The sequence below is a fragment of the Leptosomus discolor genome, chromosome 13 (genome assembly GCF_034619465.1).
Source record: "Leptosomus discolor isolate bLepDis1 chromosome 13, bLepDis1.hap2, whole genome shotgun sequence".
NCBI lineage: Eukaryota > Metazoa > Chordata > Aves > Leptosomiformes > Leptosomidae > Leptosomus > Leptosomus discolor.
In genome coordinates this window covers 13,402,417-13,425,337 of record NC_141403.1, presented here as the reverse complement: position 1 = coordinate 13,425,337, position 22,921 = coordinate 13,402,417, and the positions used below count along the sequence as shown (strand labels likewise).

The following is a 22,921-nucleotide window of genomic DNA, read 5'->3' as shown; positions in this document are numbered from 1 at the left end:
CTCATGAAACTTGACTCAAACAGTTGAATCTGTACTAATCCTTGTCTCTTGCACCCCTGGCTCTTCTGTATAGCGTACAGATCTTCATACATAAACCCTCTGTAGCAACTTAAGTAGTGGCAAAATAGCACCAGACTGGGGAATAACTGTCAGGGTTTTGCTGAGGTTATTCCAAGAAGCCTGGCTTGTCCATGTAGGGTGTCTCTGGGCTAAAGGTTAATTTTCTAGGTCCATTTAGTCCTTGGTATGTTGTCTAGGAATGATAAACTATTAAAACCTCTGTATGCTACTTGTTTGCATTTTGTGGTTTCATTGCCTCATTAGATAAAGGAGGTGGGAAACTACAGGGATCACTGAATGATGCAGTACTGGGAGAAACACTTTTAGGCCTCTTACGCATAGTTTTCTCTGCCTGTTAAATTAAAACCTGGTCATTTAATGTCTATTTATATCTCATAGAAAGCGACTTGAAGCTTCAGAAACAAATTCATTTGGGAATGACGTGTACAGTGTAAAATTTGAGAAGAAGGGAGAGTATCCCTTGTTTGGCTGCAAGTATGATTTCCACCTGGAAGAAGTGGTTGATGTCCCTGAGTTCTTGGTTTACTTTCCGTTACTGGAAGAGTAAGTTAAGTTTTGAATTCATTATACAATAAAAGTTGTGAAACCGCTGTTTAGTTTGTGTGTCATTGCATAATATTCTCAGTTCTTATTTTTTTTGTCGTTGTTGCTCCAAATGTGAAGGTTTCTTGCATTTCTATCCACAGCTGTAATCTGTCCATTGCGCTCAGTTGAAGGTGCTCTGGTCAGAGGCTGTGAAGACTGAAACTAGGTCTTGCACGAGGATGTCTGTATCTGATACGTTGGCTCTGTCAGCAAACCCTTAGTGCTGTCAACTTTTTCTTCTTTAATCTAAACATTTGGGGGATTTCATTCCACCTTTCTTTAGTCCTTCAGCAAGCCTTCTTTTATATCCTCTTCCTCATAGTGCCTCTTTCTTGACTTCTCCAACTTTCTTTGGATGTTTGTAGGATTTTTTCCTACGATGTATTTTTTCTTCCTCTAAATCTTTTTCACCTGTGAGCACACATTTTGCTGTTACCTCTGTGCAAATTCAGGTTTGCCTTTCCCAGCCTGTCTGCTGAGGTACAGACAAATGTTTCCATGTTGGGGTTTTTCCTGCCATTCAGGCCCAGTATGGTTATTAAACAATATTAAGCTTTCCCTTCAAACCTGTGCATTTTTACACACTTCATTTGTAGTTCTCTATGAAAAATACCAGCATCTGCCACTGACATCTGTACTTCAGTGTTGTATGACCATATAATTGAGATGTAAGGCACTAAATCTAGCAGAAAGAGGTTCTCTAAATATATCCGTAACATCTGACATGGCGGGGTGATGGTACTGCGGGGAAAATAGCATAGGCTATCTGGAAGTTGAAATGGAACTTCTGTCTGTTGGGAGAAGAGATGTTTTTTCTATCAAAATGTTTGTAAATTAATTCTGTTCAAGTTTTGTTGTCCTAGTTAAAGTACAGTTTGTAATGGTAGTACAGTTTTTGTCATCTAAATGTCTTTACTGAAAAAAAGTAGAAAGAATGTAATCCTAGTGAATGCCATAAGATGTCACTGTGGCTTAAAATTTTTCCTTTGAAAATAAAACTACAGTAATTTTGTGGCTTCCCTAATTAAGCTTATTATTTTGACAGAATGGCGAAGAAGCATGGGATGAAATTAGTCTACAAAATGACATTTCGGGAATTCTATGAAGAAAAAGTCAAGAATGAAGAGCATAAAATGCTGTTAAGGAGAATGCAGGCCTTGGAGGTAAATATGGAGTTAACTTATTTCATTTAAATAGCGTTTCACATCTTGTTAAGTATTTGTGCAATAATTGAAATTCCTGTTGGGAACATTGTGCAATTCGTTAAGGGCTACCAAGAGAAGAGCCAAACTCCTGTGGCTGAAAGTGCAACTGTGGTGGGTTGACCTTGACTGGCTGCCAGACACCCACCAAGCTGCTCTCTCATTACCTCTTCTCAACAGGATGGGGGGAGAAAAGAAGAAGAAAGCTTGTGGCTGGAGATAGAGACAGGGAGATGGCTTAGCAATTACCATCATGGGCAAAAAGGTCTAAACTTGGAGAAGATTAATTTAATTTATTGCAGAAAAAAGAAGAGTAGGATGGTGAGAAGCAAAGACAAACCTAAAACCACTTTCTCCCCACCCACTGCTTGTTCCCAGGCTCAACTTCACTCCCTTACTCCTGACCTTTCTACCTCCTCTCCCCACCCCGCAGCGCTGGGGTACGGGGAATGGGGGTTGTGTTCAGTCGTAACACTTTGTCTCAGCCTCTCCTTCCTCCCCACGCTTTTCCAGCGTGGGTCCCTCCAATGGGACACAGTCCCTCACAGGCTGCTCCAGTGTGCGCTCTCTCCATGTGGTACAGTCCTTCAGGAACAGACTGCTCCAGCATGTGTTGGTTCCTCATGGGGTTGCAGCTTCTGCCAGAAAACCTGCTCCTCCCTAGTTGGGCTCCTTGTCACGAACCACAGCTCCTGCCAGGAGCTCGCTTCTGTTTGGGTTCTCCACAGGCTGCAGCGTCCTTCAGGGCATGTCCACCTGCTGCGGTGTGGGCATCTCCTCCACTGTGGTCCGCTGTGGGCTGCAGGGGGACAACCTGCATCACCATGCTCTTCTCTAGGGGCTGCAGGGGAGTCCCTTTTCTGGTGCCTGGAGCACCACCTCACCCTCTTCCTTCTCTGGCCTTGGTGTCTGTCTGCAGTGGTTTCACTCTTCTCTCACAGCTGTTGTGCAGGTTTTTTTGCACTTTCTTCAATACGCTTTCCCAGAGGCACCCCAGTTGTGGCTGAGGGGCTCAGCCGTGCCCTGCGGTGGCTCTGGAGCTGGTGGAACCAGCAGTGTCTGGCATGGGATGGCCCCGGCCTCTCCTCACAGAGGCCACCTCTGCAGCCCACTGCTGCTGTCACCTGGGCACCAGCGCCCAATAGTGTGATTCAGTTTTGTAGATAAAATTTTAATGTTGAGGCAAGTTTTTGTTTTTATTAAATAGTAAGCAGAAGCACAAGGATCACGCCTGGTGTCAGACAGTGATAACTGTAAATCCATTCCGTCCTCGGCCAAGGGAGGCTGAAAGTTGCGTCTTTTTGCAAGCAGTATCGATTGAAAAGGCAAAGTAATCTCTGCAGGAATAAAAGGACAGGCTGTGTTTGTAGGAGATGATGATACTTACTGGTAACTGAGCCTATGATTTTGCGCAACATTTTGCTTTTTTATCCTCAAGCTCTTGTCCTGGATGACTTTAGCAGCTTCAGAGAAGCTTTTCAATGCCATCTCAGAGGCTTTGGTTTTACTCACAGTTCTCTGTGCTTCCCTCCTCCCTCAAACAGTGGAATTTTTCAGCATAAACCTGTCAAGTATTTGGTGACTTACTAAACTGAGTCACATGGGCTGCAAGCAGAGCGTGGTGACACAGCCTTTGACATACCAGCTTCATTCTTAGAAAAGTGAGAGTTGTCTTAAATTGTGGCCACTTACAATTGAGGACTGCACTGTAGAGTACAGGCCATTATGCAGTAATTAGGATCCTTAATAAGTACTTATGAGTTTTGAAAAATCAGTTGTATACTTCTGTTACAGCCCCTCTGTGTTATTGAAACATTTTAAGCATTCTGCTTGAAATCTTACAGTTGCTCATTTCTTTAATACTTCTGCTTAAGAGATGCTGGTTTGTTCAGTTGCTGTTCTAAAAGAGGGTATAACTGGGTAATACTCACAATGAGCTGTATACAGAGGATACTTTCTATAGTTACTCTCTTTCCTCTGCTTTGGAGACATAAGGGTAAAAGTTAAGTTATAAATCCTGGGTGTTGGATTTTCTGGGTGACTATATTTAGCCCGTATCTGGGGCTAAACTATAGCAACTGCTTTATCACCCAGTGACCCCCTCCCCAGCTGGAAAGGGGAATCGGGAAAAGGAGAGGAGACCTGTAGCTTGAAGTGAAAACAGATTTAATGAAACTGCACTAGTGCCAACAAAATGTCTACCAAGTTATACTCTGTCCAGCGAATGTGCGGTGGTCACAGCCAACAGGAGAGCTGTCCTCAGGAGCTGGGAGAGGAGAACCCCGCCCTGTCCTCAGCAAACTTCCCCATTTTATCATGAGCGTGAGGTTTATGGTACAGGATACCCCTGTGAGCCAGTTTGTGTCAGCTGCTGTCATGGCTTGGGGCTGGGCCAGCCACTGATGAATGACAGATGCTCTCTATTGATGCTATCCCTTCCTGGGAGGGGAGAGAGAGTAAGGGAGAGAGGCTTAGGGATTGGAAAAGAAAACTAAAACAGCTTTAATGAAACAGTAATAAGAAAAGATAAATAATATTAATAAGAAAATAAAATATATGCAAATATACATGAGACCAATACTGAACCCAACCCCCCTGATGGCCATATGTCACCAGTGACGCTGCAGGGCTGGCACTGGGGCAGTCCCAGGCTGGACTTGGCAGCAGATGGGATTCAGGAATGCACAGATCAGGATGGAAGACAGGAGAAGGGATGCAGTCCTCCTTGGATGTTGGCCATGGAAGAACTTAACCCTCGTGATCCCTCAGCTTTATACTGAACATGACATGTATGGGATGGAATACTCTGCTGGTCAGGTTTGGGTCACTGCCTGGCTCGCTCCTCTCTGTGGGTGCGGCCTTTCGCTTCACTCTGACCCTTTTCCGCTTCCAGCGCCTCAGCACAGGGTACAGAATTCAGCAGTGACCTTGGCTGATGTAGCAGCCAGTGTAAGCAAGAGCGTTTCTGCATACCATTCCTTGGTGGTAACTATAAACATCAAGCGTTATCACTGCTAGAGACAGGCTGGAAAAACGTGCTGTTGATTTCAGAAAGTGCAGTTACTTAGAAGAGACTTAACTGAAAAGTAAAACCACTAAACAGAATTACACTGTTTTAGCTCAGACCAGGACAGATGCCCTGGCTGTTGCCCCTCCTAGCCCGAGTATCTGGTCAGCCTGAAACTGCCAATGGCCTGCGTGCCATGGCTGGACTCTCAGGCCAGGGCACTGGGAATTAGGGAATATCAGACCTGATCTTATAGGTGCTATAAAGGAGAGATCAAAATTTAAGATCCTCTTAATAATTATTGACCTCTGTTCTGGGCTATGTTGTGATGAACCCTTGACTGATGTGATTAATGTGTCTTACTGCACAATTAATATTTTTCTTATTTTTTTCTATGTTCTCCAGCCATATTCTACATTTGGTGATTCCAGGCTTGTTTCTGATAAACCTGACGATTATGAGCATGCAAAAGAGTTCATCAAAGATGGCAAGGCAAAGTTACCATTGGTAAGTTCCTTCTCACTTCACTAGAGCAAATGGTGTCTAAAATTGAGGTCCTCATCTTTGGGACATGTAGTGTCTTCTTCATTTGAACTGCAGTGAAATTGGTATGAATGTCTCTGTGCATGTGAAAAATTGTAGAGCTGCAGGGCTGAGGAGTTTATCTAATCTCTACCCCGTTCTCAAAGAATCAAATTCACTTAAAAGTTCTTAATAGCTACCAAATTAACAATGCAAAAGGGAAAGGATATTTTGCCATCTTCCTTGGCAGCAGTTCTAACATAACTCTTCTTAATTTGAAGAATTTTCTCCTGTTTCTGGGTCTTCACACTACTGATTTAAGCTCTAGTTTTCTTCTTTTAGTCCTCTGACAGGAGAGTTGAAAGCTTTCTTTATAATCCTCTATGTATTTGAAATCTTGAGCGCTGTTTTTCTGTTGTCTTTTTGGGTGAAGAAGATCCGCCTCCCTTCTCAGCTGATTTTATTAAAGTTCTGTAAATGCAACTTTTTTTAAATCTGCTATGCCGCCTTTTTTTTGTTTTTAACAGAGCTCCTAAAATTAAACTAGTCCTATGTGCATAAAACTAAATCCATATATTTCCGCCCTTGATTTTATTAGATATGATCACTCTGTTCATATTTCGGAACAAAAAGAAACTTAGTCTGCTATCTTGTCACATATTTTTCTGCATTTCTTCTGTTTTGGCACCTTGATTTATGACTTCAGAAATAAAGGAATACTGAACCATCTTTAGTGGAGGTTGTATTAGATTTTTGGATCACTGGGCCAATTAAGTCTGTTTTGTGTTTCTAGTCCTGTCTTCTAATGCACATGCTACCTTTCTGAGCTTGCTGTCTTTCTGATGTTTTTATAAAGGGCTTTTCTTTCTTCCATTCTCCTAGCAGTGTGTGACGACGTTGGAGTTGTCTGCAGCTGGTCCCCTCCCAGCCTTTCATTCTTGTGTGTTGGTCTTGGAGCTGGATGCAGGATGGACAGGAGCCTGCACAGCTCCTGCTCCTGGGAAGCGAGCAGAAGGACAGGCAATGTCCGCTGTCATTTTTTTCCCAGGAACTGCTGCCATTTGGCTCCTGCCTCTCCATCTGTAGCTAGGCCAGCTATTCAGGGTAGCATATAGCTGTGTATTTGCTTCTGTCTGTGCATTTAGGGAGTCAGGCTGGATGGAAACCGTGCAAAGGCTTGGTTTAACCCAGCTGTTCATGCTGAATGGTTCCTGATAAGCAATGTTGTCTCTTTCAGTCTGAACTTTAGGTCTTTTTTTATGTGTTGAAGGCTCTTTCACAAGAAAGAACGAAAATTGGAGACTGGTTTGAGTAAAGATTGTAGTGTTCATAAAATCATATGCAGTTACTGATAGGTGGCATCCTATTTCATTGTCGTAGAAATAGCATGAGGCTAGTCAGCTTGAATTTCTTCTGCTTGGATTTTTCTTTTTTTAATCATTAATTTATCTACCATTCACGTTCTGAATTCTTGAATTCATGTTCTGAATTCTTGAATTCATGTTCTGAATTCTTGAATTCATGTTCTGAATTCTTGAAGATGTATTCCTTTACTGTGTGTATAAAAACATCATGAGTGAAAAGAAACCTGCTGTCTGTATTTGAAATCTAAACATTTTAGAAAGAAAAATGCTTCTTTTAGGAAATAAGCTTAAGGTGGTGAGTGGTCAGGTCAGATCAAAGACCTCTTTTGACAGGTGCTGTGTCACCTGGCAAAGAAGTCGTCTGCTTGAACAAGCCTTTTTTCACTACTGTTTTAAAAGAGGAATCATTTGGTCAGGATTGGTCAGTGGGTAGCATATGGGGGAATCAAGCCCCCAGTGAGGACTCAGTGGAAGGGGACGGAGTAGGCAGAGCAGAAAACCAGCTTGGTGTTCCCTCATGCTTCTTAATTAGCAGGGTGAATGGCAACAGCTTTTTACTTGTGCGCTTGACCTGCTGTCATCCGAAAGGCTGAGCTCGGCCTAGGCTGGAAGGCAGGCTGTTTTTTTGCAGTGTGTGAGCTGGGTTGGGTGTTAGTCTCTTGCAAATAGAGATTTTGTGGGCTGCAGGGGGGTGGTAGGTGGAGGCAGGAAACATTCCTGGGGAAGGTGGCAGCACCAGGATACAGGGCCTCTTCGTGACTTCACACTAGTGGTGGGCATCTTGGGCTGGAGAGCAGCCTGAGCCAGGTCAGGTCACACTGAGGGTCATGCACCCGGCGTGCTCGGCATTGCAGAGGCATCCAGCCCAGCTGGCTGTTGGCCCACTCTCCTGTACCTGTGTAATTTAGGTGTGTTCTGTTGTCTGGGGTGCTCCAAGTCCCCGTCGTCCTTGTTGTTCGAGTTACAAGGATCTGTGGTCTATGGTAATGCTCTTCTAGTTCCTGAATAGCCAGCCAGTGCGGGGGGTTTAGAAACTGGTCTGTGAAAAAGATGGATTCTCCTGAGTTAAATCAGTGTTTTATTGTATCCTCATTTTTTGTTGAAACTGTATTTTTGTGCTTTTTTGTCCCCTTCTAGGGAACCTTGAGTAAATCTGAATGGGAAGCAACCAGTAAGTATTGTTTTGAAAACTCAGTATTGACTGGATGACTGCTATGGAAAGTGTGTAAAATAGCCTGTTGGTTATGGAAGGAAATCCAAATTTTAAATATAACAAGATTTTATGATCTGTGTTATTCGGATGCCTGTGTATAGATTATGTATCTCAAGAAACTGGGAGGGAAATGCATAAAATAGCTTGAAATTTTGCTTTGTTTAAGTAGCTTCTAGCATGCAAACTTTTGGGCTAAAATAGCTTGGGGGAGCCTTACTTAGGATGTATGAAAAGAGGATGCCAGTGTTAAAGGATTATTTTGCTGGTGTTAGAGGATTAAATACTATTGTTCTGTTTGGTACACTTGGACATTGTACTGTTACCAGTCAACTAGAAAACAAACTCTAGTTGGCACATACATTCATCAAAAATATTCTGGTTTGGGAAGACAGGGACTGAAGCTGTACTCTTTGCCTGTAGTGATACATGTTTCGGGAAGAAGCAGCTAAAGCGTGGGTGGTGAAGAGGTATTTGAATGTTTTATAAGAGAAAGAGAAAAAAATCTATGCCTCAGACACCAAAAAGGATACACTATTATTAAAAAATACATTTTGAAATTTGTGCGTGTTCCATGGAAAACTTCTGACATCAGGTTTTTCCAATGTTGAGTTTAATAAAACTCGGATATGAGAATTCTAAGGCTAAAAATTGATTCTTGGAGAGATTGTTACTTAATTCTGTGTAACTGCAGCCAACCAGTATTTGCATTTTTGCAGACCATTGTACTGGTTGCGTTAGTGGTTTGAAAAAACAAACGAAAAATGCTGTTCAGTTCACAAGTGGAAAAAATCTCTAGTTAAGCTTTTTACTTCCTTAAATTATTGTCTGATTTTTAAAGGTGTGAATCATAAGGTAGACATTAGTTCCAATGTAGAATTATTATGTAGAATATGTATAAGTATTATGTAAACTATTAATCTAATTGAGGGGGGCTTTTTCTACCTTTAAAAGTTCTGTGATGACTGTGTTTTTGAAGTAGTCTCTCTTTTCAGAGAGATTTGGAGTACAGAGCTTCTGATAGGTAGGGTATAAGCACAGCTTACTCGTTACATGGAACTTCACTTTGCTTTATTGCTGAGGAATATGTGATAGCCTTGTCTTGAAAGATTTGCAATGTAGCTGTGGCACCTCATCTGTTAAAATAAAAGCTAAGTTCAAGTGGAAATCCATAAATGTTTAATTAGACTCATGGTCTCAAGAAACTGTTTTATCTGCCTGGTATGAAGCATAAGAACATCTGACATAGCTGGCATTGATTATGTGCCAAGTGAGAGTTTCCCAAGGGTGCTGGTGTGGACTGTATCAGTATTCATTTCTAGAGTCATACTGTTCTGGAGTTGAGAAAATGTTGTCTAGTGTTTGTAAATATTTCTTCTTTGTCTGTGATGATTTAAAAGAGCAAAATTAATAATTTTGTTCCATAAATTTATTCACTTTTTAGTTAAAAATGAAGTTGGTCATTTCACCCCCAATTGTCCGTTACTGCGCGTATGAAGGAGTCTTTAAACTTAGCTGTGTATGACTTTTTATGCACCAGTGAATGTTAATTATGTGTAGGATTGTATGGTAATTTATGAATTCCATTCACATTTCAGTAATGTTGTTAACTGAAGTTAGTGTTGCCCAGGTCAGCAGTATTCAAAATACTTTGCTTTTGTGCATTCTTAGTTCTGCTGTGAAAACATGTCAAAAGGATGCTGGAATCGAGTGCTACAATTACTCATTGGGAAACCATAGCATTTCTTGTAATTTCAGTAATCTCTAAGAGGTTTTTTTGGGCAGAGTATCAACCTGTTTACATTTTGAGAACTTAGTCAAGTTGCCAAGGAAGTTGAAACTTTAAATACTCCTATTTTCTTTTTTAGGCATTTACTTGGTATTTGCATTTGAGAAGCAACTGTGAAACTTCACGTAATGGATGCAGCAAGAGGAGATCATATCCTTGTGCAAATTGGAATGGTCAGAAATCCATTGTGGCAACTATTTTTTTATTTTTTATTTTTTAATTATCAGAAGTGTGCAGGACACTACCAAAAACTAGAGCAAGCTCATGATTCTGAGTTACATTGCCTGTCTGTGACAGATGGACTTGTGTGTGTATATATAAGAAAGATTCTGAACCAGTGTTTTTAAGCATTTGTAAGCAATCTGCATGCTCTCAAAACTCACGTTGAACCTGAGACAACTTTGTAAGAAACAGATGTTTTGTTAGTAGAAGTATGTTCACGATTACAAGCCTGACCCTGCACTTTCCTGAAATGGATGGAAAAATGACTGTTGGCTTTGATGGTGCAGAATGAGGGCCTAAATACTGTACTGCAGAGCTCAAGTTAATTCATAGTGAGATATATTCAGACATATAGGGTATGTCTACATTGCATGCAGAGTTAAGTGACAAATAATACCTGAGTCGGTTTGAGTACCTCTGGGCTCTGCTCAAGCCTGCGGTGTAAATCTACCTTAGTGCTATTCACGGTGTAGTTTAGGTGGTAAAGTCCCATGGTGTTCTTGTTTTTCATGCTTGCTGATACGTAGTGTCACTTCGTGGTGCTTTCAAGATTAAACGAGTTTGTTCTGTACCAAACTGCTTTGAAAGAACTGAATTTCTAAAGTTTTAAATCCTCACGGCCTTTTTCCAAATATGACTGTGTGGTAATCAGTAACAGCTGCTGAACTTAGATTAACAAACATTTTCTATTGTATTAAAGTCTCTCCTGATTTTTTTTTGGTAGTTTTAATGTCTCCTGAAACTTATTAGACAGATCTTAGGATGTGTTTCTTATTTGTTTCATAAAATTCCAAATGGGCTTGGCAGAAGGATGAGTTATTGGTGGTGATGGGGACCTCATTGCAGTCCTTAAGGCGTTAAGAACATAGTCACGTACTGGATCATGAACCAGAAGGGGAGCCTGTAAAACATTGGAGGATACTAGAAGTTCGCTCTTGGCAGAAGGATGAGTTATTGGTGGTGATGGGGACCTCATTGCAGTCCTTAAGGCGTTAAGAACATAGTCATGTACTGGATCATGAACCAGAAGGGGAGCCTGTAAAACATTGGAGGATACTAGAAGTTCGCTCTGGGAGGGAAGGCAGCGTATGCGTGTACACATCCTGGTACATGTGGATAACCATCCCCAAATTAGAGCCAAGTATTGCGTTCGGGAATGTAATCTAATGATATCAGTAGGCAGAACTGTGCCTAACTACCATCCTAACTGCCTGTCAGTCTCTTAGAGGTGGCTTAGGGATTTCTGACATGAGTTTGCTCTGCTTTCCACATGCTTGTAGCCACCCACTACGTGGGAGGGCAAGTACTTCATGTTTTTCTCTCCCTTCTTGGGCTAACAGTAGCTGTTGGCTGCTGTTGGCTGGTATAGTTTACATAGAGGTGAAATGATGAAATGTTGATGATACGTATTTTGAAAAGCTACAGTAAACCTAGGAGAGAACATTTCTGTTGCAGAGTTGAGCATTCGAATTATTTGAGTTTGTAGTTGTGTTGCCTTTCCCCTGTAATTAGGTCATGCTCTTTCCCCCCATGACTCCTGGGGTTTTTTGTGGGTTTTTTTTTGTTGTGGAGAACAACACCTATAATCTTCACCAAAGCAGCAGAATCACAGTCAGTTCTGCTGCTGAAATTGAGAAAACAAGACTTACTCCTGTCTGCTAGAATTAGTACTCATGACATTAGCTGAAAAAATGCGGACGCTTTAGAAGAGCTGAAATGTTTCGTTGAAATTTGTATGCGTCAAAGCTAGTTCTGTTAGAATTCTTGTATTAAATTTCATTTGAAAGTATGTTGTTATGCTATTTTTGGAAGAAATCAGAATAATAAAAAGAGGGGAAATACAGTGGAGTGTCTTTCCTCTTTTAAGCAAATCTCAGCATATCACATAATTGCATAATGGTTGGGGTTGGAAGGGACCTCTGGAGGTCAGCTGGTCCAAGCCCCCTGATCAAGCAGGTTCACCCATAACCAGTTGCCCAGGACCATGTCCAGGCAGCTTCTGAATATCTCCAAGGATGGAGACTCCACAACCTCCCTGGGCAGCCTGTGCCAGTGCTTGGTCACCCTCACAGTGAAAAAGTGTTTCCTGATGTTCAGAGGGAACCTCCTGTGTTTCAGTGTGTGCCCATTGCCCCTGGTCCTCTCACTGGGCACTGAAAAGAGTCTGGCTCCATCTTTATACCCTCCCTTCAGGTATTTGTACTTAAGATTACTGCCCTGAGCCTTCTCTTCTCTATGCTAAGCAGCCTCAGCCTTCCCAGCCTTTCCTCATATGAGAGATGCTCCAGGATTTTGAACACAGTTGGACCCAGTATTGACCCCTGAGGTATGCTCTTAGTTAGTGGCCTCCAACTAGGCTTTGTTCCACTGATCACCGCTCTGGGACCAGCTACTCCGCTGAAAAACTGTTTTGCACTTACTTTACATAAATTCCTTGCCTCAGGAAACACCTCAGTTCTCCATGAAAGTTGATGTATGAAAATCCTGTTTTAACTAATTGGTTAATATGTTCAAAAGGACAATGCTTCATACGTACAATTTTGTGTTGATAGTCAAGCCAAACATCAGCCCTTTCTATTTAAGATGGATTCAGTGCTGATGAAAGACACATTTGCCAAGGTAAGGGTGGAAGACTTGCTCAAAGGAAAGTACTTGGCTGCTAGTGGCAATTTGTCCTAACTTTTTTTTCTCCCATCTTTCTTTGCTGTTGACAGAAGGAGCTATGTATTTTGTTTCCTTGTGCTGTAGCTGAGGTTATGAGGCAACACAGTGGCCCAAGCACTGTTGGTATAGGTAAGTTTCGCGTGAGGTTTAGAATATTCTGCAACATGACAGCAAAAATAACGACATGAAATACTGTATTTGTGCAGGATATGTGTCATGCTTCAGTGCGTTCCTGTTGTGTCACTGCTATATTGTTCGGGTTTGCTTTTGTGAATTACACACCAGTGTGGTAGAAATTGCTGCAAAGTACTTAAACGTGTGCTGTGTTTTGTGCTTAAGTTTTAAGCAAATGCTTAAGGAGGCGTATTGCCTGGTACAAAGTATTTGATTGACTTAAGAAGTTAGACTTGCTGCAAATCTTACACGTGCTCCTGTTACAACATTTGAATAGTTTAATTTACATAATGAACATCTCAGTCCTTTGACTAAAAGTGTTTTCCTTTTGAGGCATAGTCTAGTTTATAAAGCACTCTCTCTTTTAGTATCTGTTTTTATTAAAAGAGTAATTATATGCTGTATTCTGATTGCCAAACTGTGTTTGTAAAGACTTTGAAAACAGTTAATTTAGGGAATATTAAGCTGGGTAGCAATAAATTTAAAACATCTGCAGAGTAATCAAGGGGCTGGTAATAAATCCACTTTTGCAATCCACTTATTGCTGAAGTAATAATGCTTCTGGAGGGAGAAATGGCTTGTCTAATATCAAGCAGGATTAACAGTAGTCTTGTAATCTCTGACCCCAGTGTTCCTTTGTATGCTCCAAATGAGAGCCTCTGTCTGTATGGAAGTGAGGGGATGGATGCCTGCATTGTCGCTTGTGGATGCAAATAAATGTCCTGATTTTTCAGTAGTGTGAAGCACAAAAATCAGGTCATCTGAGTGGCGAAAGACATGGAGACAAGTGTTTGAGTGGTTTTTGAACAGGAAACCTCATTTGAGATTTAAAGAAAAGAGTGAAGTGTGAATCCTTCTGCTGATGACATTATGAATACTGTGTACTGAACTAAAAACTGGTAATACAGTTTAGTTTTTTGCAACTTCAGTGAGTAGCATTTTACATGGATATGCTAGTGCTGGTGGAATGGCTTTCCCTTATAGCATACCCCTACTACCATCACAGATTTGTGTACTGCCTTGAATGTTTCTGTTACTTAGAGATGTAAGGCAGAACAAAGCGAGCCTGATAAATTAGATTTTGATAAGTTAAAGTCTTTCTGATGGTGCATAAATACCATTTTAATGGAGGCTGTCATCCTTTCTTCATGTTATTAAAGCTGGTTCTCAATATTATCATCTTCTTATTTGTTTTAATGTGTCTCCCAGCAACTGAAATTCACTTTAAGGGTAAGGTATTTGAACATTTAAAGTCTGACTGATCTTAATCGTTGAAGCCCAAGGAAAGGAAAGGATATTCTTTTGGTTCCCAGGGCACATTGTTTCAGTAGGCAGCTTCCTAAGAGTTGTGCTCACTCTCTGGGTCGTACAGTCTTGTCTGAATTCATACAAGTTGTGTTTCTGACACAGTCTGATAGAAGGGTGTGCTTTTGCTCACCCTTAATTAATCACTAATTGCAATTAAACTGGAAATTTACCACTCTTAGCAGTGGAATGAACATCACCATGGGATTCAGAGTAACAATGTTCACGTTTTCTGGAGCCATATTTTCTCACTTCTGCCTTGGTGCTTGGCTCTTCTTAACTTTTATGGCTTTGTCATAGTCTTGGAATGAGACTACTCAGCTGATGACTTACTAGCTCACAACCAGTAACAGCTTCCTTCTCAGTTTGCACTCATTTCTTCTAACTTGACAGTGGTGGAATTGTTCTGATTTAGGCACAGGAATAGTCTTTGTTGGTTTAAAACTACAAAAAAACCTACATGAAATAATAAACACAGACAGCCTTGGTTTATATATAAAATACAGCTTTTCAATTGCTAGTTTTCATAGTCCTAGGAAACTGCTCTGTGGAATAGTAATTTTCTGGTAGCAGAATTATTCTGAATTCTTTGGACCAAGTAGTCAATTTTCTTCCTTCAGTTCCCTTGCTTTTGACACTTGCCAGTGCACTTCTGTGCAACAGACAGCTGGAACATGAGCTTGCTTCTTTATAGAAGAGCTGTGAGTGAGCTGAACAAATAACAATAATTACAGGGTTGGAAATTGTTGGCTTCCTTGCATAATTAATAAAACATTCAATTAAATGTTTCTTCAGCTAGAAGAAAATCACTGCTTCCTCTTAACAACAGCCTTGAGGAAAAACCGGGCTCCCTTAAGAGTGTGTAGGGCCCCCTGCATCTTGAATATAATGGTTTAGACTGGTGGACCTCTTAGAAACTGGGGGATCTGGGCTGACCGCTGTGAGTCTGAGCCCATAGGAGGCTTTTGGGCAAAACGTAGGACCCCAACTGTGATAACCAAGGGGCCGATTATGTAGTGTACAGTTTGTCTAATGCCTATTTGAAGTGGTGTTTGTACAAGATGTAACACAATCTGAAATGAAGGTGCAGTCCTAAGGCTGCCCTAAAGACATACCTGCCAGTGGTTAGGTTAAACCTGTCCTTTTGCTTCTGGGTTCTATCACTTGCTTGTGGTTTGATAGCACTTTCATGCTAGATGCTGTCCAGACAGGTAGAGAAGAGTTTATCTTCTGAAGAACAGTCTTTGAATCAGAAGACAATGGTTTTCTATGCTGCCCTACCTGAATAGACCTTTGCCTTCAATAGTACTATGGTTTTGTGCCTGAATAGGGATGATTTGATGTTTCATTGTAATTTTGTAAGAATATTTTGGCCATTTCATAGAGTCACAGAATGGTTTGAGCTGGAAGGGACCTTAAAGACCATCCAGTTCCAACCCCCTGCCGTGGGCAGGGACACCTTCCACCAGACCAGGTTGCTCCCAGCCCCATCCAGCCTGGCCTTGAACACTGTCAGGGAAGGGGCAGCCACAGCTGCTCTGGGTAACCTCTACCTTTGTCTCACCACCCTCACAGAGAAGAATTTCTTCCTAATATCTAATCTCAATCTCTCTTCTTTTGTCTTAGAGCTGTTACACCTTGTCCTTTCACTACAAGCCATGGTAAAAAGTCAGTAAGGTCTCCCTGGAGCCTTCTGCAGGCTAAAGAAATTCAAGCAGCAATATTTTATTGTATATTGGTATTTAAAACCATCCAAAATTAGTGTAGTAAAACCTGGCTGTTTGTCATAGTTCTTGCCACCACACGACTACATCGTTGCCCAACAGCCTATTACAACAATAAAATATGTGCATTAGCCCATGAGACCAGGATTTTAAATACAGCAGCTGTTAGCCAAACATCTGAGACAGGAGGATGCAGAGAAAGGAAAGAGACCCTACCAAATGGTCTAAGACTACCTAGGACACTTAATGGATGCAATAACCCATTTATTTCTGGATTATAATTTATTATATAAAGTGCATGTTACTTATATCCATTTTTCCATCTTTGAAATATTTTTCTTGTTTTTGCTGTACTTTCATCCTGCCAGAATACAAATTATAAAATCACTGTTGTTTTGTGAAATCAGTCTGGTGATGGAGATGGGTGGTTGTTTTCCTAATCACTAGCAACGTATTAGAAAAAAAAAGAAGCAAAAAGTGCGAGTTTTGTTTTTCCTTTTCAGAGGTTTCTCTTGACTCCTAAGGTAAATAGAAATGAAATGTGCAATTTGGCCGCTGCCTTCAGTGTTCTCATATGCCAAGCAAATGTATCAAGATGAAACAATGGAGTTTTACAGGAAACCACTTTTAAAACACTGGCTAAAATGTTCTTTTATTGGCTGACTGTCACCTACAGCTGGCCTAACAGAAGAAGTCAGTGTATAAAACTACTTTCTTCTATTCTGACATTACTTTTGTAGTACAATTTTTAATTCTAGTCATCATTCCTCCTGTTGATTTGTGCTAACTCCGAAGATGCCTTAGGTGCATTAGCCCAGAGCATCCGCAGTGTCTGTGCCCCTATGCATGAGTCACAGCTTGAGTCTGCTGCAGGATTTTTTGGCTCAGCAACTAATTTCATTGGGTTTTGCTTTAAAAATGGATTGTATGGAGTAGGGCAGCACACCTTACGATAAACAGAAGAGCAGATGAAAGGATTTTTTGTATTTCCTGTATTTCCTTTTCCCCTGTTGTTCTCTGTTCTGCTATCAAATGCTATGCTGAAAGAGTGTTTTTCGTATTTCCTGTGGGAGTTGATCAGCTCAATTATTGTAACTGAGACTTTTATAGTGACAATATTTTGGGGAGAAGAACACTTATTAATAAAATGCGTTATTCAGCTTTGCAGGATTTCCTTCAATCTGTAGTGTAGAATCACTGCCCATTTCTTTGTTTTATTTGAAATGAATCTCAGCCAGTGTTGGTCACTGCCTTAAATAACCAGTTTCTGTTATATGAAACATTTCCATATCATGTGTGAAAACACCATGGGTCCTCCAGCACAAATAAGATTTTGATGGATATATGCATTACAAAGCAATGTAAATGTTCTGGGTCTAGCAGGCGAGGACTTGTCCATAAATTGTCCACAGTGGGGAAAACATAACATTCTGCTTGTGGGTTCAAGGCCAGAAGCGGTTCATGGAACAGAGAACATGCCCTCGTTGTGCTTTCCTTAGCAATTTCTATTTTCAATTGATGCCTTAAATCAGGTGAATATTATCTTTCATCCTTTCTTGAAGATGTGCTTGTCTCCATACAGTATCTGTGGTTTTGCTTGTTTTCTCCTCTCACAGCTGCCCTTTTCTAGCAGCAGTCTAGCAGTTATACGCTGAAGCATGTCTTATAAAAAGAAAAATGAATCTTTCCCAGATGTGGTACCTTTCAGTCATTTGGTGGGCTGAACCTCCTATGTGGGCATGGAAGTAAATCCTGATTGATCTAGGGTGTTAATATTGCCCACTTCACCCAGTATAAAGATGGCTGTGTTCAGTGTGGTGGAGAAAAACTAATTCGTAGTCAGGATTTCTGTGTTCAGCTAGTGGGGCTAACCGCATTTCTCCTCAGCCTAAATGGAAAATGGCATATACTCCCTGTAGGTTGTAGTAATTTTTATTTATTTCAGTAATAAACCAACCTGGGTAATCTTGACTTTGCACTTACACAGTAAAGTATTTGTTTTACTTCTGCCACCTTGAAACTCTTTTTAGATTTAAGCGTGTTAGATCTAAAAACATCATCCAGTTTGATCAACTAAGGTGATGATGTTCATGTAGATAGCAATGACAGAGTTCCTTGTAGATCATTCACTAAGACCACATGGAGCTCAACCTTGTGCTGTGAGGCAAAACTTCATTCTGCTGTCTGGCTTGCTTGTCCCAGGATTATACAAAGGGCTAGTAATAAAAACGTCTTAGGTTTCTAAAACTGGACTGAGGAGGAGTTTTAAGTATTTGGATTTCAAATGATAACTCCCCCAAACCTGCTCAGCAGACTCCAAATTCCTGTAGGAACCTCATCTTCCCCTTTTTTCCTCTTCTCTTTTTTTTGCTTCCCCCAAGTTTAAGTGCAATTTTGCCTCTTCTGTGGTGGAGTCCTTGAGAGTCAGTCCTGATCCAGTGGGTTTACTCACACTATGTTCAGCAGAGTAAGTACCACCTCGAAGAGTCTGTTTTTCAGGTGGGCTTCATTGCCACCACTTTCTGCAAAGTGAAGTGACAGCAAGAGAGCTAGGGTAGAGGGGCCAATATGGAAGCAGAGCATGTTAGTTTGTATTTGTAGTACAAAATTTATGTAACTCCGCCTGAATTGTAATTTTTCTTCTAGTCACTGGAATCAGCAAGTAGGAGCTAAGAGGGAGAATAGCTCAAATTAGTGTGAACATTTACGAACAAATCAAATAAGCAATAACAGAAGTTCCCAGACTCTTGTTTACTTATGCTTAATAAAGTGTGAGATAATGAGTTAGGATAGATTGCTTATTAACCGGGAACAGCTTAGTCAAGGGGATGTGTTGTCATGAACGACCAGAATGAAGTATAGGTGTCTAAAAATGTCAGGTCTAAGCTGAAGCCAAAGCTGAGACTAGTTTGTAATCATTTTTGTATTATGCAGTGAATAGTTTTTACAAGCAGGTGACATGCCATTCAGGCCCACTGTAATTAAAGAATGCTAATGAGATATGCCAGGCAATTCTCTGCTGGGCAATTATACCAAGTCATACAGTGATGTAAGGCAGGCAGTAGAATGAATGCAAGGTAGACCTGCAGACCACCACCAAAAGCTCAGGAGTCTGGGAAATGCTGAGCTAATACAACTGCATGAATAAGTAGTTGAATTCTGGTATCTGTTGATATACTGATAGATGCAAAAACCTACAAAGTGACTCAGCAAAGGCTCTGGGCGATATTGCACACACAAATTTTTCTGGTCTCCTGGCTAGATGACTTGGACAGAAACTGGTTTGTAGACAGCAACATGGGTACTCTGTAGTGTTTTAGCACTGTCAGAGAAACACTTAAAAGCTGTTTGGTTCACTTTCAACTGCTGGTTGTCTGCTGCTACAGATATAACGTAACACCTTTTCTGCCTGTACCAAACATCGGTAGTTGGTAGATCCGTGTTGGGTTTTGTCTTAATTGTCCTCTTCCTGTGCATTCAGTTGCATTCGTAGCCAGTACTGATGTGATAGTGAGTCTGTAAAATTTCATGCAAGTCTTTGCTAGAATGAGTTTCTCTCAGGTCCAGTTCTCCACAGAACATAATTACAGCATGCCTTTGTTCTCATTTTCCCAAGGCTGTAGGTTTCTGACATAGTTCTTTGGATGATGCTTATACAGAGAGTCAGGCCAAGAAAGTCCTTCTTCAGCCCAAGTGTTCTAGCCTTTGACCAGAGCATTCCTTGCTCAAATCTGCATTAAAAAGAGCTGGCAAACCATGTCCTGTGTAGCTAGTCAGAAATAGGAGCAGAGCAGGGAAGGGAAAAATGAATTCACCAAAAATGTAATTCATACTTTCCACTAAATTTTATTCCCAGTCCTCCTCTAAGTTCTTTTATTTATTTCCAGAGGCCAGAAAGGTAAAGAGGAAATGATCAGTAATTTAAAAAGAAATTTTGTTATGAATTATGAATCTATTTAGTTGATGAACATTTCTATTAAATGAAGGACATAAAATATTTATAGTTGTTATTCAGCTTGGGAAAAATTAAATCCAGGGGAGGTGCTTCAGGGAGCACAAGCTACTCCAGGTACAACTCAAGATAATGTGCAGATTTCCAGCTGGTTACTGAAAAGTGGAGTGACTGCAACAGGATCTTCTCTGCCTGGAGGCTTGCTGATCATCCGAAAGGCAATTCCTTATTTAGGCAAGACATCCTCAAATGGCAGAAGTGAAGGCAGCAGGATCGTTTTGAAATAATGGGAGAGGGTGTTTTCTTCCTGTTTGGTATATGACTTTCTCTGTAGTCTAAGACTTGCAGGCAGCATTTCTCATGCGAGATGGTGACAGTCATGAGAGTTGTGTGGAGCAAAAATAGACACATGCCCAACGTCACTGTTGTGCCTGGTGCTCAACACCATAGAAAAATACGGTCAAGCTACAGTTTTCTTGAGGGAAAGGGTGTAAGCCTGTAGGTATTTTTGCAGTAGATCTATGCCACTAGAGGTCCGTTTACTTGCAGTCCTAAAAGCGTGACAACTGTGAACGTACTTTTCTTGAACTTTGTGCGTCCGTTTATACTTGAGCCACCTCACGCTTGCTGAAAAGCCTTTGGCTAGCACATGCTATTGGGATGAAAATCCACATGAAACTGAGATCAAGCTTCAGTCTGACTTCCACTGTCGTCAGAGGGAGTTTTCCCACAGTCTTTTATAACTTGCCCCTATTTTGCTGAGGGTGTCCCTCAGCTATGCAGGAGAATCTGGATATGTCCACATTGGGTGCGTTGTGCCTGGATCCAAACTGAAAACATATACTTCGAAAGGTTCGTTTTACGTAGCTAGCCATCTTTTAAAAGTCAGTGGTCCCTTGCCTTGCTGGGGGAAGGGTGGAAAGCACTGACTTTCTTTTCAATTGCTAGAAACCAAATGGTACCTCAACACTTGGAAACTGTTTCCTTAAATCATGTGGGAACTTCAGGCACATTCAGAAGCAGAATTTGCCAGGAGCTGTAATTCAGAGACAAACCCATTAGAGACACACGTAAATTACAGCCTGATGGAGGAAAAGAAGTCAAACATAAAATAACTGAGATATTTCCTTAATCACATTACAGCATTGACGTAACTGGAAGGATACAGTGACAACATGGTAGTAGGTTTTATTAGTAGATGACACGTTGGCTGTTACAGCCATTAAAATAACTTCCAATGTATCTTTAAATTCTGCTTTTTGCATTAACCTTTTGCATCTGGTGATACAATTATTTTTGGCTATCCTCATTACTTGAAAACGTGTCAGCATTTTTCAAGTGTAAATCGCCAGGGCAATCCAGGTTTCATATGGTACCTGTTCTGGAGGATAGTTCATTCAAAAGGCTGCAAGTACTCGCGTTTGGAGTTTTCCCTTTCCCTCGCATAGGAACAGCAGCACTGTGTGTACTGTATATTTAGGTTTGTGTATGTCTATGCTGTTTTATTGTGAGCGCAGTAGTTTTTAATGTAATAATGTAAAAACTTTTTTAAGGCAAGAATCCCCTATCTTCTTTAACACCTGTCGTAAGCTCACAAAATAGCAGGGGCTGGGAATTTCCAAGGAGGCTGCAGGGAGCTGGGATCTGGCTTTGGTTCAAAAGAAATTACAGTTTTTTGTCCCTAGCCTTTCTAGTCTCCTTTTAAAATTTTAACTTCTGTTTTCAGTAGGGTCCAGGGTGGAAAATACTGTGAAAAAAAAAATTTTTTTTTTACAGACTTCTGGGAAGCAGAAGTAGATGGCAATTGGGGCTCATTCATATGTGATGTTTAGAAGTGTCATTGCCCTTTCCAGTGTCTGGTGCTACCAAAGAAAGGCGTGTGAAATACTCATGCAATCAAGGCTTCTTGTGCTGGAGGGGGCCTATTTTTGCTACCCTAAGTGTGTTTGGCTTGTTAGTGGAAGCACTATACTTTCTTCCTGGAGGGAGGTTGTCAATCCAAGGAAGTGGTTCATAGTTGTCACCTTTTTTTTGCATCAACCTGCACAATTATTCCTTCAAACTACTTCACAGTTCGACTTGTTCGTTGGTGTTGATTTTGCACAGATGGGCTGTAATCAGAATCCAGGCTCATCATATGCTCGTATTTATTCTGAGCAGCCTGGTGGTTACGCAGATGTGAATGTCGAACACACTCTTTGTCCTTTTTTGGCACTTGCTTTTGTCCCTTGGCTGAGTGGTGCCACATGCGGGAAAGACGTTTTGTCAGTGTCTTAGCGGAGGAAAAACCAGCAATGCTTCACCCAGGAGCATCGTGATGTACTGTGTTCTTTTTTTGTTCAGCCCCCTCTTTGCCAGCTCAAGACCAAGGTCAGGTTTCCCCATAGCAGTGTTGCATCGAAGATTGCACTGCCCACGTCCGAGACAGTGGCTGCATTGTCCTAAGGCAGGGTAACTTCTTGTCTCCAGAGTTGCTCTGACAGAAAACGCTGAGCAATCCAGAGCACTAGCAGGGGCTGCATACTTTTCCGAGGGTCAAGATTGCTGATTAAGTGAGGGGGGAAAACTCCTTGCAAACTGGTGTATAGTCTTGCACGGGGCTAATGCCCCTCCTAGCAAAAGTTAGGCGCTCTGTTATCATTCACATAATTTAATGCTTTTCTTTGCCTTTTTTTTCCGTACAGGCTTTGTTTTCTGAGAGTGACTACATATCCACCTGCAGAGTTTTAGACTTTTATCTGTGGTCCCCCTCTTAAACCTGAATTAATAGCTACAAGCGTATAGTTGTCCCTTGATGTCAGAAAAAGGAAAGGGACAGGGTGCTGGAGAAAGGATATGCACTCAAAGAGCAATGTCTGATTTGCCTGCCTGCTTTCCCTTTGGGATGACCCACCAATGGAGCAGAAGCATCACTGAGTCTTTTGTCTATGCTGGTACAGAAGATGGTGGTCAAAAGGTAACAGTGAGGTGTGAAAACAGTAAATACAGGCAGGAAAAGCAGAAATTGGCTTTTCAGCCCAGGGTGTTTCTGCCAGGCTCCCGTGTTTTTACAGAGATAGAGGTAATTTTTTGACTGCCCTGCGTCACAGTGAACACCAGTGCTCTGGCTGAGTATGTCTG

At 41.2% G+C, this 22,921-nt stretch overlaps 1 protein-coding gene across 2 annotated transcripts in view; it reads left to right on the top strand.

The window, feature by feature from the left end:
* The window catches only part of LOC104340930 (low-density lipoprotein receptor class A domain-containing protein 4), a 75,980-nt gene extending 64,155 nt beyond the window's left edge, over positions 1–11,825 (top strand). For both annotated transcript variants that reach the window (XM_086472615.1, XM_086472613.1), the window contains 5 exons: positions 460–624; positions 1,712–1,829; positions 5,281–5,382; positions 7,899–7,932; positions 9,840–11,825. In XM_086472615.1, coding sequence (XP_086328741.1) covers positions 460–624; positions 1,712–1,829; positions 5,281–5,382; positions 7,899–7,932; positions 9,840–9,877 — 457 coding nt within the window. In that variant the 3' untranslated portion in view covers positions 9,878–11,825. The remainder of the gene's footprint in view (positions 1–459; positions 625–1,711; positions 1,830–5,280; positions 5,383–7,898; positions 7,933–9,839) is intronic.
* The last annotated feature ends 11,096 nt before the right edge of the window (positions 11,826–22,921 follow it).